This window comes from Sebastes umbrosus, chromosome 10 (genome assembly GCF_015220745.1).
Source record: "Sebastes umbrosus isolate fSebUmb1 chromosome 10, fSebUmb1.pri, whole genome shotgun sequence".
NCBI lineage: Eukaryota > Metazoa > Chordata > Actinopteri > Perciformes > Sebastidae > Sebastes > Sebastes umbrosus.
The window spans coordinates 23,022,540-23,038,419 of NC_051278.1; the positions used below are offsets into that span (position 1 = coordinate 23,022,540).

The following is a 15,880-nucleotide window of genomic DNA, read 5'->3' on the forward strand; positions in this document are numbered from 1 at the left end:
TTTAAGTTTTCTTTCTTTCTTTCTTTATTTCTTTCTTAATTTGTTTATTTATTTATTTCTTTGTTTTTTTTGTCTTTGGTTATTTATTTATTTTTTCTTTCTTTAATTTATTTTTCTCTCCATTTTGTTTTAATCCATATTTCATTTTATTTTATTTTGTTATGAGGAAAAGGAAGAAAAAAAAAAGAAAGAAAAAAAATATATATATATGAAGAAAGAAAGAAACAAGAAAAGAAAAAATTTAAAAAGAAATTAAAAAAAATTCCTCAACTGGCCGGGCATGGGCCATGCTGCCTCAACACCAACTGGGCTCCCCCTCCATCTCCTTTCTCCTCCTTCCAATGATTGCCTACCTATGAATAGAAACGCCTGAGCTATCAAACCAGGCGCACCAATTTACGTGCAGTACAGTCACAGGACGCTCTCTTCTCGGTCATTTGCAGACATTTCCCCGTTCATAACAAGACTACTTTCATCTCCTGAAGTGTAAACATGTCTACTGAGAAGTGTTTATCCACAGGTAAGACGTACTTTATTACTGGGTTAACAAAAAAAAAGCATCTTTCAGGCTGTTCTCATAGTTTTATTATTATATTATATTATATTTTTCACTTACATATCGTATGCATTTCTTTTCTACTGAATGCATTGCTTTACATAAAAAAAAAACTGAGTTAAACTGAACTTTACATGCTGCCAGGTATTAGACCTCCCTTTCATTCCTTCCTCTCTGACTTATGCTGTCACGTATCTAAGTGCCAGAAGCAATTCATTTTTGCGAGGTCATGATCACTATAGATTATGCAACCTCCTCATCCCAGTTCCTATAGCTAACAGTAGGTAACAGGAGTGTATTGCAAATAATCCTAATAACTAACTGACAGATAAATGAATATAAAGTAAATTTTTTTCCTCTGAAATAATTTGAAGTACAAATTAGCATGAAATGGAAACACTAAAGTACCTCAATGAATATTCTTACCTAACACTGCAGCTGTTTTAATTGGGAAAACTCGAAATTCCCAAATAAAATTAAAGCCAGATAACTGTTTCACTCTTCACTCGTTGTCCTTTTATTTAAAAGTATACTATAACTTGCATGGATCCACAACTGACAAATTAAAGATTTTCTTGTTTCTCTTATAAACTTGACTAGATTTATAGTCTGCAATGGTTGCGATTTTAGATGTGAATAGGGTGACCAGATCCCAAAAAAAGAAATGTGGGACTAAGAGTATATTTGTGTAGGACACATTACTAATGCTGAGAGGTAGTCTTCCAAAAACAAAACTTTTCTATTCCACCCCTTAGCATAACATCTCAATGCTTTGCCCTCTGGTTGAGACTGTGTGAAGCTGAAATATAACACATTTTGCAAAAAACTCTCTGAGAATCACTTTCCACCAGCTTCACTCAATTAAAAGTAGTTTCCCGGTCTTTTGTTGTAGCTTCATTTCCATTTATTTGTGGTAGTTTCCATCATATTCCGCCTAAACTTGCATAGCTTGTGACTTTGTGGTGACTCGCAATTTTCCCCGTTGGCCATAGCGTAGCAAAGACAGGCTAACCTGCACTTGACCCACTTGCTGACAGCCTCCCATGCTTTCTTCACAGCCATTGGATAGAGGCAACATTTTAGAAAAGCGTCTGTCACTGCAGTGGTTTGACTTTTGAAAACTAGAGCCGATCAAAATGTGGGACATAGTATCAATATGTGGGACACGGGACATGTGATAAATGCTGAGCAGTCCCCATAAAGTGGGACACCTGGTCACCCTAGATGTGAAGCACAATGGTAAAGTAAAACAAAACTTTCCGGCATTAATGGTAGCAAACATAAATCAACATGCTCTCCTAGTCACACTTTGTCATGTATGGAAATTGCAATATGTTTTTCTTTCAGGAAGTGCTGCACCTGGTCCAGTCCCCAACAACCTCATCAGACTTTACAGCATGAGATTCTGCCCCTTCGCCCACAGGGCCAGATTAGTGCTGAATGCCAAAGGGATCAAGTAAAGACACGTTTTATTATTCTTTATTTTAAACCATCGCTTCACTACTACCAAAACATGAAACCTGTAATCTGTGCCTTTGTTAATACGCAGTTTGTCTTTCAGACATGAAACCATCAACATCAACCTGAAAGACAAGCCTGACTGGTACCTTGAGAAGAATCCTTTTGGACTTGTCCCAACTCTGGAGACACCTGCTGGTGAGGTGATCTATGAGTCTCCCATCACCTGTGACTACCTGGATGAAGTTTACCTCAACGATAAGCTGCTTCCTTCCACTCCTTTTGGTAAAGCTCAACAGAAGATGATGCTGGAGCATTTTTCCAAGGTATCTTATTCAGATTTGTATCTAACTCTTAGGGTTTTGTTTTGTATACTTTCTATTGTTACCATCATCAAAGAATCATATTAATGCCACTGTTTTCTACAGATTATGCCATACTTCTACAAGATCTCAATGGGGAGAGCGAAAGGCCAGGATGTCTCAGGACTGGAAGCTGAACTGAAAGAAAAGCTTTCTAAATTAAATGAGGTAGGTTGCAAAGTCAAGCGCTCTGGTTTCTTTACACATTCATCAGACATGTGATCTGGTAGATTGTAAAGTCAAAATTGTCCCCAGGAATGAGTGTGAGCGCAACTGTAATTGTGTATGAATCTTAAAAAAATGGTCAAAGATAATGAGTAAAGTGAGATCAATGTGATATTTATTTTTCAGGACCTAATTAACAAGAAGTTCTTTGGTGGTGATTCGATCACAATGATCGACTACATGATGTGGCCGTGGTTTGAGAGGCTGGACAGCTTTGGACTGAAACCGTAAGCAATAATCTCTCAAGACATTTGACAAATAAATACATTTTATTTATGGAAGCATTTCAAAACACTCAAGGGCACCATAGAGAGATGCAAAAAGTACAAATATTACAGTACAAAATTAAGACTTGTTCAACGAAGAGCTGGGAATCTCACAAGAACAGAGCACATTTGTCACATTTTCAAGCCTCCGTACACCCACACAGGTGTTTTTCAGTTATTCTGGCTGATTAGGCCAGAGCTTTGATGGGAATTTATTAGGTCACAAATCTCCTTCTACCAATAAGAATGATGAAGGTGTAATTTGTCCCGCCCTAACAGGTTCAGAAAAAGCTAACAGGAGACTCAGGAAGATGTCACTCATTTAGTCTATACACGCCCACACAATCCTGAGAAGAGCTCTAATCAGTCAGATTAACTGAAAACACCTGGGTGGGTGTTTAGAGGCTTTCGTGACATCTGATATGTCATTTCATGAGGGCGACTTAATGTTCATGTGTTGTAATTTGGTTTTAGGTGAATTATTTGATCTCTGTTGTTTTTTCAGCTGCCTTGACTGCACACCTGAGTTGAAGAAGTGGACAGAGCGCATGACGGAGGACCCGGCTGTCAAAGTCGCAATGCAGAGTGCGGAGAAACACAAAGCCTTCTACAAGAGCTACGTCGAGGGGAAACCCAACTACGACTATGGCCTGTAGAATAAACCATGATGAGCTAACATTGAAGGGATACAGTGGCAACGTATTTTTTTAATTGGATTTTTAAGACTTATTTTGTTATTGAGGGAAAATATATTAACCATAATGGGAATGAGGTACAGTGAAGTAAATATGACTTAAGGTGTTTCCAAAGGTGCAACACTTTCTCTAATAAAAGCTAAAGATGTAATTACTCTGGCCTGAATCTGAATTTTCTGTCTTTTATTATCCCCCCCCCTTCCCCACCCAGGCTACACAGGGTGGTCCCATTATGACTTTATTCTCGTAATATTACGACTTTTTTCTTGTAAAGTTATGACTTTATTCTCGTAATATTAAGACTTTATTCTCGTAATATTAAGACTTTATTCTTGAAATCTCAGATGTTTTTCCCTCAATGTGGCCCCAATACTCCGTAGTACATTTGCACTTGGGCCCTCACTGCATTATACTTATATACTATATACTTAGACTATAAACTGTGTTACCTTCATCACAATGCTCACATGTTTTGCGGCTCCAGACAGATTATTATTATTTTTTTTGCCTAAAATGGCTCTTTAGAAAGTAAAGGTTGCTGACCCCTGCCCTATACTGTATATGAGCTATCTTAACTGCTATGGACCATGGACAACAGTGATATTGTACTGAAGTAAAAATAGATAGATGTATTTGTACTTGACTTCTAAGTTATGTCATCCATTTTAGTATACGAATAAAATTACAAATAGTGACTAGAAAAGCAATTTTTGAAGAAATTGCGGTGTGAATGCTGGTTGCTGAAGAGCTGAATTACACTGTAATGCTGGCTTAAATGTTGTGAGAAGAACATGAAGTAGTAGGAATAGTTGGAAAATTGGGAATGGGTTGAATTTGTATGAATTTCATTGAAAAGTTGAATAATACCAGTAATTTTTCAAAGATGTGGAATATTTTAAGGTTTTTTAATAGCTGACGCTAAACTGCATTGCTGGCTTTAATCTGTATGAAGAAGGAGAAGATGTAGGAATAGTTGGAAAAGTGGGAATGGGTTGAATTTGTATGAATTTCATTGAAAAGTTGAATAACACCAGCATTCACACCAAATATAAAAGTTATTTTCACCAGCACAACCTACAAACGAAAGGGGCGAGTCGTTGCGTATCCATGGCAACCTGCTTGGCAACCAGAAAACTCCCAGGAAACCAACCTCTCATGCTATTGGCTGATACTTTATCTGACACGCCCATGCAGGAAGTAGAGTGAACCATAATTCAGCCATATATCTCTGATCGCTGTTCAGTCACAGGACGCTCTGTTCTCGGTCATTTACAGACATTCACCGTTCATAGCAAGACTACTTCAACCCCCTGAAGTGTAACCATGTCTACTGAGAAGTGTTTCGCCAAAGGTAAGACGTACAGTGATTATACTGGGTTAAAGAAAGCATCTTTCAGGCTGCTGTCATTTCATTTTTGCTAGCTAAACTAAGATCAGCATAATTTATTACTTTCCACCTTAAACCTTCCTTAAACCTTACATATCGTATGCATTTCTTTTCCACTGAATGCATTGCTTAACATTAAAACCTGAGTTAAAGTGAACTTTACATGCTGCCAGGTATTAGACCTCTCTTTCATTCCTTCCTCTCTGACTTATGCTGTCATGTGTCTCAAGTGCTAGAAGCAATTGATTTTTGCAAGGTCATGATGACTATACATTACGCAACACCCTCATCCCAGTTCCTAAAGCTGACAGTAGGTAACAGGAGTGTATTGCAAATAATCCTAATAACTAACTGACAGATAAATGAGTGGAAAGTACATTTTTTATGTACAAAATAGCATGAAATGGAAACACTAAAGTACCTCAAAGATGTACTCAAGTTCATCACTTGACTGAATGTTCTTACCTCCCACTGCAGCTGTTTGAATTGGAAAACACAAATTTCCCAAATAAAATTGGAGCCAGATAACTGTTTCAGTCTTCACTCGATGCCCTTTTATAAATGTATACTATAATTATTTATAATATAATCTATATATAATATTATATAATATATATATATAATATTTATATATAATATTTATATATAATATTTAGCGGCAGGCTGCTGCTCCCCAAGTGCTCCCCAGACAGACTCAGGAAATCCTTTGTCCCCCGAGCCTTCAAACTGTACAACACCTCTCTAGGGAGGGAGGGGGGGAGACAAAGGAGGACGGTCTGCAGGACAGATAATAATGCACTATACTCACTTCTAACAGTCTCTTCTGCACTATATTCACTTTTTTAATAGTCGTGTATCACAGCTGTTACCCTGCACTATATTCAGTTTTAACAGTTTTCTTCATCTCCTTGTATTTTTATATCTGGTATATTTTTTTGTACTTTGTACTACTAACTTTTTTACTGCCTTTTTACTAACATGTTTTTGCACTATGGAACTGTGATGCTGGAAACTTGAATTTCCCTCAGGATCAATAAAGTTACTATCTATCTATCTATCTATCTATCTATCTATCTATCTATCTATCTATCTATCTATCTATCTATCTATCTATCTATCTAAACTTGACTAGATTTATATCTATAATGGTTGCGATTTTAGATATGAAGCACAATGGTAAAGAAAAAACAGTAACAGAAGTAAATGTAAATGGTTACTTTCCGGCATTAAAGCTGCAGTGAGTAAAAATGGAGCAAATATGATTTAAAAAAAAATATTTTTATAAAACGGTCACTATATCCTGACAGTAGTGCATGAGACAGGTAATCTGAAAAAAAAAATCATGTACCTCTGTGTCCTATGGTGCTCCTAATGGCATCTGCAAGATTTCACAGACCGGAGGAAAACAACCAATCAGAGCCGAGCTGGAGCCTTGCCGTCTCTGTTTAGCTGTCAATCAATCGCAAGCTCCGATCAAATGTTCAAACTAGGCAGCGCTGATCAAATATGAATCAATATTCTGTTACTGTAACGGCTATTTCTTGCATAAAATGTTTTCAGAAACATCTTGTAGTGTACAGTTTAGCTGTAAAATTATAAAGTTTGTGATCCGGCATCCATGTTGAGACACCCTCTATGAAATGACCTGTGATTGGCCAAAGTCTCCCATCACGGTCTGGATTTTTTAAAAGCCTGAAAACAGAGCCATGAGGATTTGCGGTCTAGTCTAGTTATCTCTCAGAACACTTGAATTACTATATGCTGAAAGGTTATTATGGAATTTTTGCCCAATAATGCCAAAAACATTCTGCCTACTGCAGGTTTAATGGTAGCAAACATAAATCAACATGCTCTCCTAGTCACTCTTTGTCATGTATGGAAATTGCAATATGTTTTTCTTTCAGGAAGTGCTGCACCTGATCCAGTCCCCAACAACCTCATCAGACTTTACAGCATGAGATTCTGCCCCTTCGCCCACAGGACCAGATTAGTGCTGAGTGCCAAAGAGATCAAGTAAAGACACGTTTTATTATACTTCATTTTAAACCATAGCTTCACTTATACCAAAACATGAAATACCTATAGGAGCCATTTTAAGTTTATTGTTGGCATATCATTATTTGGACTAGATATTATTGAAGTATTATTTTGGACACTTGGTGGCGGTCATTAGATGCACAGGGTGTGTATATACATGGTCATAGGTGACAGGAAGAGGAGAGCACAGGATGAGGGAGAGCACAGTTCTCACCAGCCACATATCAACACACTACAGAATTGGAAACCCTTTTATGTTAATTCATCATCTTTGTTCAAACCACTTCAAATAAACAACCAACTAAACTGCAACAACGACTGCTCTGATGTTATTGGGTCTGCGTAAGATCATTCCCTACCTGTGCATAATGGCTATTAGAAAAAGGAACATTGGAAAATGAAAAACTTGCCATTACATACCTGTAATCTGTGCTTTTGATTAAATATGCAGTTTGTCTTTTAGACATGACACCATCAACATCAACCTGAAAGACAAACCTGAATGGTTCCTTGAGAGGAATCCTTTTGGACTTGTCCCAACTCTGGAGACACCTGCTGGTGAGGTGATCTATGAGTCTCCCATCACCTGTGACTACCTGGATGAAGTTTACCCCAACAAGAAGCTGCTTCCTTCCTCTCCTTTTGGCAAAGCTCAACAGAAGATGATGCTGGAGCATTTTTCCAAGGTATTTTATGTATCTAAATCCTGTGGTTTTGTTTTGTATACTTTCTATTGTTACCATCATCAAATAATCATATTAATGCCACTGTTTTCTACAGATAACACCATACTTCTACAAGATCCCAATGGGGAGAAGGAACGGCCAGGATGTCTCAGAACTGGAAGCTGAACTGAAAGAAAAGCTTTCCAAATTAAATGAGGTAGGTTGCAAAGTTCCCCAGGAATGAGTGTGAGCGCAACTGTAGTTGTCTATGAATTGTAATAAATGGTCAAAGATAATGAGTAAAGTGAGCTCACCCATGCGTCCGTCTTTAATGACTGTACCTGGCTAGTTCAGTGTTTTGTACAACACTAATCAACGTAATGTTTATTTTTCAGGACTTAGTTAACAAGAAGACCAAGTTCTTTGGTGGTGATTCCATCACAATGATCGACTACATGATGTGGCCGTGGTTTGAGAGGCTGGAGATCTTCGAACTCAAACAGTAAGCAATAATATCTCAAGACATTTGAAAAATAAATATGTTTTATTTATGGAAGCATTTCAAAACATTCAAGGCAAAAAGTACAAATATTAGGTAAAGGTGTTAGGTGTTGTAATTTGATTTTAGGTGAATGATTTGATTCCTGTTGTCTTTTCAGCTGCCTTGACGGCACACCTGAGCTGAAGAAGTGGACAGAGCGCATGTGGGAGGACCCGGCTGTCAAAGCCACCATGCACAGTGTGGACACCTACAAGGCCTTCTACAAGACCTACGTCGAGGGGAAACCCAACTACGACTATGGCCTGTAGAAAAGAAGTGATCAAAACCTTAAACCGTCCCATTTATTACCCATATTCCTCTTTTTGGTCATGGTTATCCTGGGGTTATGTCTGTTTTTATAACTTTGTTGTAATAGGAAATAGCAAATATCATGATGACCTAACATTGAAGGGATACAGTGACAAAGTTTTTTTTATTGGAAATTTTTTGTTAGTTAAGGAAAAAATCTGAACCATAATGGGACTGAAGTACAGTGAAGTAAATATGATTGAAAGTGTTTTCAAAGGTGCAGCACTTTTTCTAATAAAAATTGTAGATGTAATGACTCTGGCCTGAATCTGAATTTTCTGTCCGTTATTATTTTTCCCCACCAGACTACACAGGGTGGTCCCATTTAATACACTGGAGACAAGTGGACAACACAGTAGGAATGTAACAGGCAAAAACAAATAGAAAGCAAAACTTTGTTTTCTAATAAGCGATAAAAAACATTGAATATTACAAAAATTCAATAGCTGCCATCAAATGTTCAATGTGAATGAACACAAAAATACTGCTATAATGTTAGACCGGCATAACATGAGAGGTATTTCTGTTAAAATGTTTCCCCAACTGATAAAAGTGCTTTGTCATTTTTCAGCTAAATGGTGAAATGCATTTCTAAAAGTATCATCTTTCATTTAGATTACTTGTGGCTGCTTCTTATAAAGGCAGACTGATATATACTGAAAATCTCTCCTCCAGGTTACACTTATAAAACAAGCAGTATGAATTGTAAGATTCAGAAACAGTCCTACCCATCAAATATTGTAGGACATGCATTGTTTGGCGACTAGATTTTACAAACAGATCCCGCTGTTGAAATGCTGATAATGTATTGTTTGGAGTCCCTTGTTCACAATGGTCACCTTGTCAAGTGTAAAGAAAGCAGCTGCAGCCAAAAACACTACATTTCAAGATATCAGCCATAACTAAAATGACTGTTGTATGCACACCTTTTAATTTGAGTACTCGTGTATCTGGTGCAACTATTTGTAACACTGAATGATATTTAAAGGGGACCTATTGCGCTTTTTCCCTTTCCTTCAGTGTGTTATATATTTTTTTGTGCATGTAAAAGGTCTGCAAAGTTACAAAACCTAAAGTCCACGCCAAAGGGAGTCTGCTCCTGAACTGCATGAAACGCCTTGATTGAAGTCCCGCCTTTTCTTCCGTAACGTGGTGATGTCACCAGGTAACACATTTTGCCTAGCAGCTAGTTTGGCAAGCCCTCAAACAAAGCTTGTTCGAGCAGACCTGGAGGGGAGTCCAAAGACTTTGGTTCGGTTGACCAATCACAACAGTGGGCCAGCTGACCAATCAGAGCACACTGGGCTTTTTGGGAGGAGCTGGGCAGGAGCTCAAACAGAGCGTTTCAGGCGGAGGGTGAAAAGAGGTGCTGCAGCCCAGCCGGTATGCAAAAAATAAAGTGTTTTTTGAACATTAAATCATGTAAACATGTTCTAGTAGAAACCCAAAATAGAAGTATGCACCTGAAAATAAGCATAATAGGTCCCCTTTAAAGGTCTGCTAGTGCATTAGCCATGATCAGAAACATGGCCAAAAGCTCACTAACTTTCATCTAGTCTGTGGTGTAAACCTCCATTTGACACGTGAGGTGTGTACTCTTGTATGAGCACAGGTGCATTTCTCAACATCTCGTGGAAATGCCTGACTGTGGCTGCATAAAGCTCCCTCTGCAACACCAAACACCGGAACAGATTGATGGGCTCTGCTTTGCGAATTATCTCAGGAACCTGAACTTCTTCTGGCACTTTAATGTTCCCGATCAGAACGTGATGCAGTCTCTTCTCGTGCAGGCTCCTCTGCAAGAAGCTGAGCACATCCCGAAGCCTGTGCTCCACACTCTCGATGCCCCACTCAGAGGGCCTTTTGCTCAGCAACAAGTGCAACAGGGCAGTCTTTAAGTGGTAGTTAGTAAGGGCACTTTTTCCTGTGAGCCCTGTCTGCTTTCGGTGTAGGAAAGTAACAATCTGAAGGCAGTGTAAATGGCAGGAATTTTGTGGTACGCGTTTAGCGAAATGTTTCAGCAAATTCCTCTCGTAGACAGCATAAGAGAGGGGCCAGTAAGGGTCAGGAGAGCTGTCACAATCTGATGGGAAGTGTGAGACAAAATAAGCATCTGTATCCTCCAGCTGAACTACCGGTATGATGTTCATTACGATGACTTTCCCAGAACGGAATCGGATCTTCAGAGCGCCGGCGGCATCCAGGTTGCGGAAAGTGACCTCAAAGTCGTATTTGTGCGAGATGCGTCCCCACGCTTTGGTTACAGAGATCTGAAACCACTTCATGACTTGATCTTTGGCTAAGAAACGTGTGTTCCTGGAGCACAGCAGTTCATCAGGACTGTGGTCCACTTTGAGTGCGTCATCCCTGCCATGCAACAGACAAAGCATGTCCTCTCCCAGGTTAGCTGAGCCACAGACGCAACCCTCCTCATTCTCCCCAAACCTGGTCACCTTTATCTTGCCGCAGCCCTGCCTGTCAGGAGGCACGTCACTGGAGGGGCTGCACCACAGGTGGAACTGAAAGGAGTACGGATCTGGAGGCGAGAAAGGCACTATGAGGTCACACATCAGCGGCTTGCACACCTTCCAAGACTCGAACATGCTTCCGATCCCGACAAAGTCCCCGACTTCCATGTCTGCCTCCCTGTCACATACGCTCCTGAGCGATTCCAGCAAGTCATCGGCAAAACCCTCGACAAACTCCCTCACCCTCCAGTTCTCATGGGCTGAAGCGTAGGTGCATTTGTCACAAAAGTTGCTCAGGATATCCTTATCCAGCACCATCGTCCTGGGGGTGATGGATCCACTCTCTGTAAACACGTCTTCATCCTCAACCGGCCGGATTTCTGCGTCAGCACCACCCTGCACCCTGCACATCTCGATGGTGAAGAATATGACGAAAGACACAGCGCTCCAAAAGTACCAACTATAACCTTCCTCCGGGCTGCTTTCTTCCTGCTTTGAGTCCAGCTGTGAAAGCTCTTTCTCCAGCCTGGCCCGCTCCAATTCAAGCCTCTCCTCGTGCTCCCGCATGCGAGCCATCAGCTCCTCGTCCTGGTCCGGGAGCGTGGCGTTCTCTTGGGGAAAGAGCAAGGGGTGGTTTAATATGGCAGCGGCCACCACCATACACACTCGTGCAATAGCCCCCTGCATCTTCAGCTTGTTTCTAACACACACATTTAAGCGCCGCGCAGACGTCCGGGCAGCTGCAGCTCTGATCCTGAAACAAACACAGAAATAGTGGTTTTATTGAGAAGACAAGTGGATTTAACAGAAAAAAAGGTTCAATGTTCTTTATTTGTCATTTGTCAATTCCAGCAGAGCAGTCATTTGCAATGCAAATCTTTGGGCTCATGTTACTTCAACAATGCTCATAAAATATGTGTATATAAGAGGGGAAATGACACAAGTAAATGTAAAAGCAAAATGGTAATCTAAGGCATAAAATAGTGCGGTTAAACTATAAGGCTTAAATATAAACATAAGTAAATATAAAATAGTAATGTAAATGTAAATGTGTTACTTTGTGGAAGACAGTATTTCAGATGGGACAACTGAATGTAAACAGGATGTAGTATATGCAAGATGAGAAGTATTATATGTACACAGAGGTGTAAACAGGAATGTAGTATGTATAGAGGAGTAATAAATATGTATGTATATATACACACAGAGGTGTAACAGTTTGCAAAACAGTATGTAAAGTATATAAAGGAAAAAATCAGTGTTGAAAAAAATGTGTGGAAATCATGGTATATATAAAAATCCAGTTATATTTGTAAAGAACTCCACCCTGTAGGGGAAGCACAGATTGTACCTCTAAATATAGAGGCAGTGGGCTGAGTGACGCAGGGACCGGGACCGGAGGGAGGAAGATCGGGCCCTTTGGTCGCCCTTCTTTGATAACCCTGTTTAGTTATCAACATTGTGCCCGTTAGCATTTACATCCTGTTAACATTTTGTCCAAAATAAAAAGAATAACTCCTCCCTTTCTGGAAAATGTCCAAATAAAGATAATGAAATTCAGCTTCTGAAACAATGTGGGAAACACTCCCATCGACGTTATTATCTTCTTTCCTGGACGTCATCAGATAACGGACAAGTAATGCAATATACTGTGCAGAAGAGGAAGTTACATAAGTCTCTTGCTTATGTTCCAAGCTTTTACCAGAAGTTAAAGAGACAACTGCACACTGCTCTGGGGAGGAGGATGGACTGAATTACTTAAAAACTATCATCATTATAATCTTTCAAATAAAGGCATACGATGTGCTCAAAATGGAACTTCCTTTGCTGGCAAATAAGTGAAACAAGAAATGGGAAGTACACGTACCACATGATCGCACTGTGAGATCATACGATTATGAGCTGTTCTGTCAGACTTGAGCTTTAAAATGACAGCAGTAATGGCAGTGCAGTAATGGTGGAGTATGGCCACAGAGACAGGGAAACTTCCCATGACTTACTCACTGGGCTGTTTTCCAACACTTACATGGCTCAGTCCATCCAAACAAATATCGAGCCAGACAGCCTGTGCTGTAGTTAATTAAAATCATTTCAGACCATCTATTGTTACAGAACATGTAGTCTACATACACAAAGCCTGAATCCTGAGCTACTCACTTTTCCTCTATAAAGATCTCAGTTACAACATTAAGTACTAAGTAAGACCACGATATAAAAATACTTTGGTAAAAGTAAAACTCCTGAAAGTACATAAGTATTATCAGCAATGCGATGCATTGCTGATAATACTGCGTTTCACAACAATGACCTCCTAGCTGTACATTATCCCACTTATTACACGACTGCTTACTTAAGAAATCAATATTTTGACACAATAACGGTCCGCCAGAGTCCGACATCAGAGCTGCGCCCATAGCAACGGTCTGCTATACATAGCAATGGTCTGTTATAAAGAAATTACAGACCGCAGAACGCTGTGATTGACCAATCAGAATTGAGTATTCAACACAGCTGTGTAATAAATTGCCATATATTGCAATACTGTAAGTAAGGCGATATATTGCCATTTTTTAATCCAATTTTAGGAAAACTATCATAGTACAAAGAACACATCTCCATATGCATAAAATCTGAGCAAAAAAAAGTTGACTTTTTTTTATGCAATCAGAACAGTGGGATCTGCATTTGCATTTATCACAGTTCCTGTAACCTCTAACATCATAGCACTACTTTGAGAGGACACATGAGGGCGCATATCTTTGCAAAAAATAAAGTATATACTGAGTTAATCATTGCATGTAAACTATTAATCATAAATCGATACAGTATTGTTGCGGAATCGATACAGTATCACAAAACACAATATCGCAATATTCGATTTTTTCGACATTTTCTTACATCCCTAATTACAATACAAAATATAATCAACTAATAAATTATGATGTATTATTAACTACTAGATAAACTACTCGACAGTATACAAAGTAATTAAAATCAGTTCCACCTTTACCAGCTGCAACATTAAAGTGATGTAGGCCTACACATTATTGCATCAATAATTATAATCCAGAAATATAATACACATTATTCTGAAATTAACCACTCTGCATAATGACTACTTTTGATACTTTTAAGTGTATTGCTAATAGTCTACTTTTGTATTAATTTTGAATGCAGGACAACAGCGTACTTATACTCTGTGTCATTTTTTCTGTGTGTCATATTGTAATTTTTCCTTGTTTTTTTTCATTGTTTGATGTTTCTTCTTGTTTGAAGCACTTTGTAATGGTGTGTTTTAAAATGTGCTATATAAATAAAGCTTTACTTACTTACTTACTTATTACAACTTTTACTTGAATAACATATCTGAGTACTTCTTCTACCACTGAGTAAAGTACAACTTTAAAGTTGTACTTATTTATAAGTAAACTTACATGAGTAAATGTAAAGTAGTTTTCCACCACCCACTATGACGTCACCCTGTACAGTGACGTCTTAACGCACATTCACTGCCAAAGGTGACGTCCTAGGTTGTCTTCGCAACAAAATAGTGACCCGCTCATCACGGAAATGTCATTATACCAGACACATGAGTCACTTTACAGCCAGCAGACTGAGCTCTAGGACGCTATGTAAAGCTTTGAAACAAATAACAACTACTAACACTTTTAACTTACAGAAAATACACGCAACAAGCGTCATTATGGGGGACTTATTTGCATGTTTAACGACTTGAACTCGCTCTTTGTCGACGTGCACATCTAGAGAAGTAGCTACATTTAGAAACACATACACAAAGAGTTGATAAACGTACCTTTAGGTTGTTCTCTGGCTGAGTTCATGGTGATGAGCTTGTGTAGCGGGGTCTCCTGGTGAAAGCTGCCTCCTCAAACTCATGTGAACAAGGAGGGAAACTGTTTCACAGCTCTGCTCTGTTCTTACACGTTTCCGCTCTGTGTGCTCCACCCATAAAGCCTCCCCTCCCCTCTGCGACCCAACATAGGCATGTTGAGCTGTGAGGAGCAGCAGGGTTCAGGGGAACACTGTTCAACATGGGAACAGACTTCAACACAACACCTGGTTCATTACTTTTAAAAAAAAATAATATTTGTTGCAAATATAGTGCACATACAAACAAAACACATAACACAAATGAGTCATTAATACAGACAAACAATTAAACAAAGCACTAATAATAATAATAATAATAATAATAATAATAATAATAATAAATGCATAATAATAATAATAATAATAATAATAAATAACAAAAGTAATAATAATAATAAATGCATAATAATAATAATAATAATAATAATAAATAACAAAAGTAATAATTATTATTATTAATAATAATAAATTATAATTATAATTATTATTAGTATTAATAATAATACTAATAATAATTATAATTATAATAATAGTAATAATACATTGTTTTCGCAGCTTTCTTATTTGTTGAGTTAAAATGGGTTTAGTGTACTGTTTGGTTTCATTTTCAAATCTTATAAATAAGATTTTAAAGTGGCTAAATTTGGATTTATGAATATGAATTTTTGCCACACGCGAGCGCGCATATGCGGGCGCGCATGTACGGTGATTTATACCTGTAAGAACTTACAAACAGTCCCTTTAACAGTAACATAACAAGACACATCCTTCCATCGCTGGATAAAAGCATTGGCCATATAGGCGGTCGCCTAGGGCGCTAGCTTCTGGGGGGCGCTGGTCACCCTCTAAAAAAAAAAAAAAAGAAAAGGCGGTGGGTGCCCTTCATTTATTTATTCCAAGGTAACAAATGAACAAAGAAATAAAAAAAGAAATACACTTTTAACCCCTGTAACTCTCATTGTAGTGAAACTGACTAAACACTTTTAAGCCAACAACATCAGGGACCAATAGTTTAATTAT

General features: G+C 38.5%; 3 protein-coding genes across 3 annotated transcripts; 2 read left to right on the top strand and 1 right to left on the bottom strand.

The window, feature by feature from the left end:
* Positions 1 to 257: 257 nt before the first annotated feature.
* LOC119496098 (glutathione S-transferase omega-1-like) lies at positions 258 to 3,713 on the top strand. Its single transcript, XM_037783172.1, has 6 exons — positions 258 to 520; positions 1,904 to 2,012; positions 2,118 to 2,340; positions 2,443 to 2,544; positions 2,728 to 2,828; positions 3,373 to 3,713. Exons 1-6 carry the CDS (start codon positions 493 to 495, stop codon positions 3,521 to 3,523), a joined length of 714 nt encoding a protein of 237 aa, XP_037639100.1. The 5' UTR covers positions 258 to 492; the 3' UTR covers positions 3,524 to 3,713.
* A 1,019-nt stretch (positions 3,714 to 4,732) lies between these two features.
* On the top strand, positions 4,733 to 8,758 carry LOC119495976 (glutathione S-transferase omega-1-like). Its single transcript, XM_037782931.1, has 6 exons — positions 4,733 to 4,913; positions 6,854 to 6,962; positions 7,450 to 7,672; positions 7,767 to 7,868; positions 8,047 to 8,153; positions 8,311 to 8,758. Exons 1-6 carry the CDS (start codon positions 4,886 to 4,888, stop codon positions 8,459 to 8,461), a joined length of 720 nt encoding a protein of 239 aa, XP_037638859.1. The 5' UTR covers positions 4,733 to 4,885; the 3' UTR covers positions 8,462 to 8,758.
* Positions 8,759 to 9,873: 1,115 nt separating this feature from the next.
* LOC119495975 (inositol 1,4,5-trisphosphate receptor interacting protein) lies at positions 9,874 to 14,934 on the bottom strand. The gene is made up of 2 exons (XM_037782930.1): positions 14,784 to 14,934; positions 9,874 to 11,723 (listed from the first exon to the last, which is right to left on the bottom strand). Exon 2 carries the CDS (start codon positions 11,654 to 11,656, stop codon positions 10,043 to 10,045), a length of 1,614 nt encoding a protein of 537 aa, XP_037638858.1. The 5' UTR covers positions 11,657 to 11,723; positions 14,784 to 14,934; the 3' UTR covers positions 9,874 to 10,042.
* Positions 14,935 to 15,880: the final 946 nt, after the last annotated feature.

Bases quoted from the DNA above. Each gene is read 5' to 3' on its own strand.
- LOC119496098 (XM_037783172.1), top strand. From the start codon at position 493: ATGTCTACTGAGAAGTGTTTATCCACAG. The intron at 2,545-2,727 runs GTAGGTTGCAAA...TTTATTTTTCAG, and splicing joins AGCTTTCTAAATTAAATGAG to GACCTAATTAACAAGAAGTT. The intron at 2,829-3,372 runs GTAAGCAATAAT...TTGTTTTTTCAG, and splicing joins GACAGCTTTGGACTGAAACC to CTGCCTTGACTGCACACCTG.
- LOC119495976 (XM_037782931.1), top strand. From the start codon at position 4,886: ATGTCTACTGAGAAGTGTTTCGCCAAAG. The intron at 6,963-7,449 runs GTAAAGACACGT...TTTGTCTTTTAG, and splicing joins CTGAGTGCCAAAGAGATCAA to ACATGACACCATCAACATCA. The intron at 8,154-8,310 runs GTAAGCAATAAT...TTGTCTTTTCAG, and splicing joins GAGATCTTCGAACTCAAACA to CTGCCTTGACGGCACACCTG.
- LOC119495975 (XM_037782930.1), bottom strand. From the start codon at position 11,656: ATGCAGGGGGCTATTGCACGAGTGTGTATGGTGGTGGCCGCTGCCATA.